Source organism: Colossoma macropomum, unplaced genomic scaffold (assembly GCF_904425465.1).
Source record: "Colossoma macropomum unplaced genomic scaffold, Colossoma_macropomum, whole genome shotgun sequence".
NCBI classification, from domain to species: domain Eukaryota; kingdom Metazoa; phylum Chordata; class Actinopteri; order Characiformes; family Serrasalmidae; genus Colossoma; species Colossoma macropomum.
Window position 1 is genome coordinate 1,247,501 of NW_023494785.1, and position 10,000 is coordinate 1,257,500.

The window sequence follows — 10,000 nt, forward strand, 5'->3', positions numbered from 1 at the left end:
TCCAATACCTTTGGGATGAGTTGGAGTGACCCAGAACTGACCATCCAACATCAGTACCTGACCTCACTAATGCTCAATCAAATCCTCACAGCAATGTTCAACATCTAGGGTAAAGCCTTCCCAGAAGAGTAGAGGCTGTTACTGCAGCACAGACTCACTACAAACACCTTCATTGATGGGATGAGAAGGTGTCAAACCTTTGGACATATAGTGGACATGAAGAGGCTCTTCACGCTATTTTCACTTTTCCAAAGTAACAGTGTCACTGTTTGTTGTTCTGAGAGCAGCAGATCTTATTTGCACTTCCTTCTCCCTGTTTGTGCTTCGTCCTGTGTGGAGCTGCTTCTCCAAAATCAGCTCGGACTGAGTTATGGAGATCCCAGCTGTGCAAAAACACTCATAAAGTTCCAGCTACTGAATCAGGCAGAAGCACTGTCCATTCTCCTTTTGCTTCTCTGCCACAAAACCACGTCAGTTCTGCTGTATTTAGTTTTAATATAAAAAATCGTGTCTGAAACTTTCACATTTTCATGTCATGTCAAGTGTGTAACGGCCTTTCGATGACATCACCAGACAGGGCTAACAGTGGGTCAGCGACGGCTGAGCTCAGCCAGGGGAAACGATACAGAATAGGAATCAGCTACGGCCTTCACTGGTACTGTATCTCTAAACTCTTAAAATAGAAGGTTCTTCAAGGGTTCTTAGTAAAGAAAATGGTTCCATATAGAACCATCCACAAAGAACCCTCTGCATTATTAAAAGGTTCTTCATGAAAGGATTCTTCAGAATGTGCTGCAGTAACAACAGAAGAGCCATTTTGGGTGCTATATAGAACCCTTTTCAAAAAGTTCATCTACAGAACAATCTACAGCACATTCTCCATCAGTCTGAGGAACCATTTCATGATGCAAAGAGAACTTTTTAATCAGTTTCTTTAATCAGGTTCTTTAAACGTTCATGGTTCTTTATAGAAGAAGAACCATCTTTTTTAAGAGTGTAGATAACAGACGTTAAAAGTGCACAGACTGGAGGAGCTTTGGGGGCGGGGCTTAGAAGGAAAGCCTCTAACAAGTCCTCTCCAGAAGTGTAATCTCATTAAAATTAAGTTTGATGAACAGGGCTTTGACCTAGAATGCAATATAAAATATAATAATAGTGTGTGTGGCTATAACAGCATATATTGTTGTTGCTATAATATTCAATACATAACAATAAACATTTCGCTGCTGTTGGAACAAAACCTCATATCTCCACAATGTTAACTTTACAGGAGAAGGAAAAAACATACTTTACTTTTAATGGAAGTCAATGGAACCAGACTTTTTTCCAAGTCATTCCGGGTCGTTTCTTGTGGTCCATTCATCATGAAATTTCCACACAATGTAAAAAGTAACAGACACTTTCAAATTAAGACAAAAACTGAACATCAGCAAAAATAGAGATATGAGGTTTTGTTCCGACAGCAGCGATAACCGTAGATGTACGGCTGGGGCGGACTGTGACGGTACCTTTGCACGCCTTCCTGTGTGTGATGGGTCTGCTCATGTCTCTGAAGTAGCCCTCTTTACAGTAGTGGCAGTGTCGGCCGGCCGTGTTGTGTCTGCAGTTCATACAGACTCCTCCGCTCTTCCGGCCTGAGAGTTTGAACAGCTCCATATTAAACCTGCACCGCCGGGCATGCAGGTTACAGTTACACGCTGCGGAGAGAGGAGACAGAGGTCATTACTGTTGGTGGTGTTAGTTTCAGCAGTACTTCTGCATTTGTTTATCTGTAAGGCTACAATTCTACTGTTTTAGAAATGGTTGAAAAGAAGCGATTTTGTTCCCTTTAACATGAGAATAAAGCAATGGCAGAATTCAGAAAACAAGCGAATTGAGACATGGTGACATGGCACTGGCACCACTAGAGGTCAGTGATGAGTCATGTTTGTTTATTTGAGGTTTGTTAAAGGTGATTTTAGAGGCCCACAGTGAGGGATGTTTTCAAAAGGATATTAGGTTGAACTGATATCGATCGACATTAGACTGCAACAGTAAGGAATCAGGTCACTGATTGAGTGTCCAGGAGTTTTACAGGGCTGAGATGGAAACCATTGGTGGTCATCATCCTCGCTATAGTGCTGTCTGAGGGCATAAAGCTTGTTAGCTGCCCCTCACCTAAGCAGGCCCCCCTAAAACGAAATTCTGGCTACACCACAGTGTGTGTGTGTGTGTGTGTGTGTGTGTGTGTGGAGGTGGGGTGACCAGACTGTTATTACTGGGCCAATTTGTATGGAATCCTGTAGCTAAGGAACCACTGCCCCACATACCATCTGATACTGTGCGTGTGCAGGAAAAGGCGGTGTAACTCTGAGGGCACTGTGAGCTAAAGTCAACATGCTGAGATTACTGCAAATTCAACTGCAGAACCGCCTGCAGGTACATGTGTGTGGGGGTTGGGAGGGAAGTCGGGGGTCCAGTGCATTTTTCAAAATCAATTTCTAAATGAATGACCAAATGCTGACCACTTTACATGGTGCTACTTTTGTAAAGGTTAAATGAATTTGAACATACACACTGAATTTCACTTAAACCTGAAATGATCTTGAGCTGTGTAATGTAACACTGGTGTGATCAAACCTTCTGTCTACAGGGATCAAAGTGCACTGATGGGGCAAAAACACAAAACAATGTACAGATAAAGAATGTAGGTAAAATGATACTATATTTAGATGCTCAGTCTGTCTTTAACTTTCAACTAAATATTTATTAAACGCAACTGAACTTTAGTTTTAAGGAAGTTTAGTGTGAAATATTCTATTAAATCTGACCCTAATCCTAATCCTAACCTCAAACCAAAACCTACACCTACTCCTAAACCTACACTCTCAGAAATAAAGGTACTAAACAGTCACTGGGGTGGAACCCTCAAGGCTCCATCTCAGTACCTTTAGTCAGGGAACATAACTGAGCCATAATCCACTGAATGATATGTTCTAAGCTGTACTGACTCCACACACCCCGTCTCGTCTCCAGGCTTTTATTTTACTGTTCTGTTTAAAACATTCGGTTATGAAAAGGTACAAATACGAACTTTTCACCTGGAGAAACACTTATTTAAGGTTCACAATCAGACCTTAAAACCACTGTTGGAGCTTTGAGGGAACATTTACACTGTTTGTACCTTGATGAACAACTGAGTATCACCAGAAAGTTTGTTAGTAATGTAAGTATCTATAGATCATCTATAGGGGAGCATCCAAATAAAGCATGACCCTATATTGAGAAATACATTTTTAAACAAATTCAGTAAGCCATGTGTAGTATAGACATATGTTTTCCTCTCAGTGGGGTTGGGACAGGGCAACTTGTTCTCTCTTCATTTTCTGGCAGGCCAAATCAAACATCTTCATGGGTCAGCTTTAGGCAGCTATGATGTAAAGCGTGGGTCACCAAAACTCCTCCTGGATCTATTTTCCTTCAGGTTTGTCCTCCAACCCAAATCCATCAGATGTGGTGGATCAGGGTTGGAGCTAAAGTCTGCAGGGAGGTGGATCTGCAGTTAGTGACCACGGATGTAAAGCCTCCTAAAGTCCAGTTGAAACTTGTTTGGAATTCTGCTACAACTGCCTCATCACTGAAACAAGCCTCATACAACAGCTGATCACAACACAAACAACACATAATCACAATGTAATTTAATCCAGCTTATTGATTTCATTCAGCATATCATGGGCAAGAAAACAAAACAGAAGAAAAATAACACAGTTTATTTTCTGGTACCTCGTTATCTGGCCAGCTAAATTATCGCTGATTTGAACCTGTCAGCTGTTTGAATTGCTCCATGTTTCAGGGTTTGTTCTGGTTTGTTAGAGGATGTTCAGCTTTTTAAACACAGCGTGTGCTTAACGCAGGGCGGTTTTAGTGGCTGAGAAATGCATTTGATTGACAAGTAGGTGAAGATGAACGCAAAAGCCTGAGGTGATTAACATTGATGAAGTCTAGATAATATTTGTATTATGTTGTATCAAATAACCTAAAATTAACATGCAAATTGTGTAAATGCTGGATAAAACTTCACTCTCTGGAGTCACATGAACATTTTAAACTCTAACCACCTCCACACAGCCTGACACTGCTTTATTTGATTTTATTTATTTTTTAATATGATTTTGATATGTTTTAGCTATGTCTCAGCTATTGTTTTACTTTTTATTATTATTTTTATTCCTTTTATTTGTTTTATTATTGTCAATTTATGGCCTTCTATTTATTTTTATTTAATTAATTTGTTTTTATTTATTTTGTCTTTACCTGATCTGTTACTTGTTAAGTTACTATATTGTAATTTTAATGGTTTATTGATTTAACAGTTTATTGGTACCTTTTTATTATTTAATTTTACTATTATGATTTTTATTATTTTATTATAACATTTGATTTATTTTTACTACCCAACTTCTCAGTCCCTGATCTCTGTATGGCTCGGCTACATTGTAAATGAGGGTCTCCCACAATGTATTCCGAGCTTAAGATTTTAGCCAGAATGACATAAAACAGGAAAAATACCAGCTACTAATCTGATTAAATAGTGAGATAATCAAATGCACTCAGATCTGATTGGTTTTGCGTTGTTTAATATAAATGTCTGGTTCCATGGCAACAGTTTCACACAACTCACAACCTGCAACTAATTTCACTGCAAAGTCAGTTTAACACACACCCCCCACACACACACACACCACACACCACACAGCTGTAAGTATTTCACTCTTTTCACACATTCAGAGTGGAGGAAGTTCAATCTCCCTCACATTCCTCATTAGCATCAGAGAGAGAGAGAGAGAGAGAGAGAGAGAGAGAGAGAGAGAGAGACGGAGAGAGAGAGAGAGAGACGGAGAGTGAGAGACGGAGAGAGAGTGGAGTTTAGTGGGTTTACTCCAATAAAGAGTTTATGAGTGTGTTTTGAAGTATTCAGAGGGATTCCTGTGTGTGTGTGTGTGTGTGTGTGTGTGTGTGTGTGTGTGTGTGTTTGTGTGTGTGTGTGTGTGTGTGTGTGTGTGTGCTGTAAAGAATCTGGATGTTGTTCAGATGATTGTGATTAATTAGGCTGCAGTGGATTAACATAATTAAAATCATTAACATATCAAAGCATCACTAAAACAGTAAAACTCCATTACACACACTGCCTTTAGGCTACGACAGAGTTTACACACACACACACACACACACACACACACACACACACGAAATTTCAAATGACCTCAAACACACAGACAGACAGACAGACAAAGAGACAGAAAAATACACAGAAAGACACTCAGACAGAGAGACAGACATTTAGATGGAGACACTCAGAGAAGAGAGACACTCAGACAGAGAGAGAGACATTCAGAGACACTCCAGAGACACTCAGACGGAGAAAGAGACAGATACTCAGAGACAGACATGCAGACATAAAGACAGACCAAAGGACAGAGAGAGAGAGTCTCAAAGACAGAAACTCAGAATGAGAGACAGACAGACACTCAGACTGACAGACTGTTCAGTAGACTGGAGGGTTTTTTGCTCTAGACATATTTTCTCTGCCGGAGCTCAGCAGGTTTTAATTAGATCCTCTAATTTATTCATTACCCTTTAGGTCAGAATGTTTACTTAATTAACACACACACACACACACACACACACACACACACACACACACACACACACAGATAATGAACTAAATCTGGTGTGTGAGTTTGAAATTGGAAATTGTTTATTGTGCCTCAGGATTATATTTTTGTATGTACACATGTGGAGAGATATTATCATATTAATACACCTTTATTTAACATAGAAAACAGCTGAATGTTGTTCTGTCTGTAGTTCAGCTGATGTCCTTAACCTTATGTGAGGAAAGCATAAGCTTTCCACATAATTTAGTATAACAATTACAGAACACTAACATCTCTTATCTTACATTAGATGATCAATATTTGGAAGAAAACTGCCAAAAACACACTATTATCAGTTACTGGCCAAGCAATAACAGAACCCGCATCACTGCATTTTTAAAAATAACAATTAACTTCAAATCCAAGAATTTCAGATGAATGTCCTTAGCTATCAAGTTCCCAAATACCCATAATTCCCTAATTCCCAATTTCTCAGCCCCAAAATGTTCAGGTCACAAAGGCGCAGCCTTCATATACCTAGTACTCATTTTATCGCTTTCAAATACTCAATGCCAAATCAAAATACCATATTTCAGTATACAGCCTCTAAATACCTTATGTCCAAATATCTAACCCTGAATACTCAGTACTCAAATACTCATCCCTTAAATACCCATCTCCAAGTTTTCATTTACACAATACTCCAAAATATCATCCTCTATCCCCAAAAACTTTGAATCCCATAAATCCCCAGTATTCAGATATCCAGCCCCTAAATACTCAGTAGCTACATGCTATACATGTCACTTCCTAGACACCTAGTACCCAAATAGTCCCACAATACCCATTTTCAAATGCCCAGCACCAGTACCCAAATACCCAGTACTCAAATATCCTGTCCCAAATTCCATACATCCAGTCTTCAGACCCCTAGTATGCATTACCCAACCCCTAAATGCTCAGTATCTGTACTTGTACCTATCCCCAAAATAAAATACTCAGTAGCCAAATTCTACATACTGAAACCCTGTACTGGAGTCTCCAAATACCCTGTACCAAGATTCCAAATACCCTTCCCCCATTAATACCCACTCCAGTCCTCAATCCCTGTACCCAGTCCCCAAATAGACATCCACCCATTCCAAATACCCATCCCTGGTACCCAAAATCCATCCCCCAGTCTGCAATGCCCTGCACCCAGTTCTAAACGCCACCCACTGGTCTTAAAATACCCTGCACCCAGGCTCTCAGTTTCAAAATACTGTGTACCCAGGCCCCAAATACTCTGTACCCAGTCTACAAATACCCATCCCAGTCCCAATATACCATGTACACACACCTCAATACCTTGTACACAGTCCCTAATTAACCTGTACCCAGTCCACAAATACCTTGTACACAGTCCCTAAATACCCTGTACCTAATTCACAAATACCCTGCACCCAAATTTACAAATACCTCGACTCAAATCCACAAATACCCTATACACAATCTGTAAACACAGTCCACAAATACTTTGTACCAATCCACAAGTACTGTGTACACAGTCCACAAAAATCCTGTAATTAGTCCCTAAACACCCTGTATCCAGGCTCCAATACCTTGTACACAGCCCCTCATTACCCTGTACCCAACTCACAAATACCCTGTACCCAACTCACAAATACCCTGTACCCAACTCACAAATACCCTGTACACTCCACAAATACCCGGTACACTCCACAAATACCCTGTACACTCCACAAATACCCTGTACACTCCACAAATACCCTGTACCCAACTCACAAATACCCTGTACCCAACTCACAAATACCCTGTACACTCCACAAATACCCTGTACCCAACTCACAAATACCCTGTACACTCCACAAATACCCTGTACCCAACTCACAAATACCCTGTACCCAACTCACAAATACCCTGTACACTCCACAAATACCCTGTACCCAACTCACAAATACCCTGTACACTCCACAAATACTTTGTGTCCAGGCCCCAAATACCATGTACGCAGTCATCAAATAATCATCCCCTTACAGAAACACATTTGGACATAGGAAAATTATATACATCCATATAAACATTACAGGACTGCAGGCATCCTCACCTATGAACTTTGACATCTGATATAGGTATATTTACATACATTATAGTACAGCCATTATAGTACATCTGTGTACTGTCTGTATTACAGGTTAGTGCTGTGTAGGGTGAAGGAGGAGTGTAGCAGGTGACCGCAGTCTTCAGTTATCATAAAAGCCCTTCTTACAGTGACGAGATGACGAGATAATTAGGACCCAGACTTCCAGTGCTCTGAACAGGTGGCACAGGACACACTCACTAACTCACTCAAGTGTGACCCTGCTTTTGTGGTCTGCCATACACATCACCCTGTTAGAGTCCCCTCCCCCTCCCTCTCTCTCCCTCCCTCTCCCTCTCTCTCTCTCTCTCTCTCTCTATGGAGGGTGTTGATGGGGGTGATTTTAAACAGATTACACTGGAGGGTTGCCAGGTTGGGCAAAAGTCTGTGGGAGTCCTGGGTATGTGTGTGTGTGTGTGTGTGTGAGTGTGTATTGGGGGTCATTTGGAGATGGAAGCAGCAGACCAGAGCAGAACAGATGGCATTGAGTGGGGGAGAAATCAAAAGAAGAGAAGAAAGAAAGAAAGAAAGAACGAACATTCAGGAATTTGAGAGGGGCAGAGAGAGGAGGAGAGGAGAAAGAGAAGGGAGGGAGAAAGAAAAAGAAAAATGTAGAAAGAGAGCGAGGGAGAAAGACAGAAAAAGATTAACGATGGTCATTACTGATACTAATGGAGTGTCAAACGCTTTAGCCAGAGGACATTACAGCATATTCTATTACTGCACGTACGAATTGCACGCCCCAGGTGCTTGATGGAGTGAGTTATTAGAGTAATTTGCAGTGGTGTGTGCTAGTGTGAATGAATGGTGCGCTATCAGCAGCAGCCCTGAAGCAGAGCTGATCTGGGATAAGATCTCTGTGCTCTTTATACTGAACACAGCCTGGAAAACTGACCATACATCGGTACTAACAGCCTATAATCTCATTTTAACCCTTAGATTCACTGTACACAGTTCAAATTTCATGCAACTGGTTGCAGACTCAAACAATGTCTGTGCAACCTGACATAAAGCAATTAAAAAACAATCAATTTGCAACACATTTGGTAATTTCATTAGTTAGCTACATTAGTAGCTTATATTTTGACATATCATATCATCATACATATCATCATTCTGCTCATACATTGTGTAGCCGTGTGTTATTTAGCTGATATTTGCATTCTTTCAACAGAAGAGAATATTAACCTAGCTACACAAATCATGATACAGCAGCAGGCAAAGACCTAGTACTCTGTATCCTGACCCCAAAATACCCACTATCCAACCCCTATAATACCCAGTACCAGCCTCCAAATATCCAGTACCCAGGTTCCAAATTCCTAGTACCAGTCTCCAAAAATACCAAGTTCCCAAACTCTTACCTACCCTTCAACTACCCAGTACCTCCAAATACCCAGTATCCACGCACTTAATACCCATCCCCTAGTCCCCATAGACTCATTACCAGCTTCCAAATACCCAGCACCCAGCCCCAAAATACCCAGGACCCATTCCCAAAACATCTAGTAACCGGAGTACCCAGTACTGGCCCCAAATACCCAGTAACCAGACTCCAAATATCCAGGGCTTAAATATTCAGTATCCAATTTTCCAGCACCAGTATCCAGTACCCAAATACCCATTCCCTAAATATCCAGTACACAAGTGTCCAGCCCCTTGACACCCAGTGCCTAAAGAGAGAAAAAAACCCAAAATACCAGTCCAAAATTCCCAGTACTTGCACCTAGCCTCAAAAAATACCCAGCACCCAAATATTCAGCCCCAAAATACCCAGCACCCAAATATTCAGCCCCAAAATACCCAGTACCCAAATATTCAGCCCTTAGATACACCCCAATATTCATCCCCTAAACACCCTACCTATAGAAAATATCCAGTATTCAGTACCCAAATATTCATCCCCAAGATACTCAGTACCCAAAGAGAGAGAATACCAGTCCCCAAATATCCAGGCTCTAAATCCACAGTTACCTGTAACTAGCCTTACAATACCCAGCAGACAGGCCCCACATTTAAATATTCCACTCGTTAGCAAGGTTAGTAGTTAGTATTTGTAGTGCTAGATATTGTTCTGCAATGTGTTAATTTGCCAGCATTTGGATCTCTGTATCATTATGTACAGACAGAGGAAAATAACTGAGCTACACAGATCACAATGCATCAGGCCAACATCAGTATTAGTATCTCTAAAAGACTTGATCCTGTGGTTTCTGACACTGGA

At 40.8% G+C, this 10,000-nt stretch overlaps 1 protein-coding gene across 1 annotated transcript in view; it reads right to left on the bottom strand.

Annotated features, from left to right (window-relative positions):
* Positions 1-10,000, bottom strand: part of ntn2 (netrin 2) — a 42,871-nt gene that overhangs the window by 25,395 nt on the left and 7,476 nt on the right. The window contains exon 2 of the mRNA XM_036580944.1: positions 1,509-1,697. Coding sequence (XP_036436837.1) covers positions 1,509-1,697 — 189 coding nt within the window. The remainder of the gene's footprint in view (positions 1-1,508; positions 1,698-10,000) is intronic.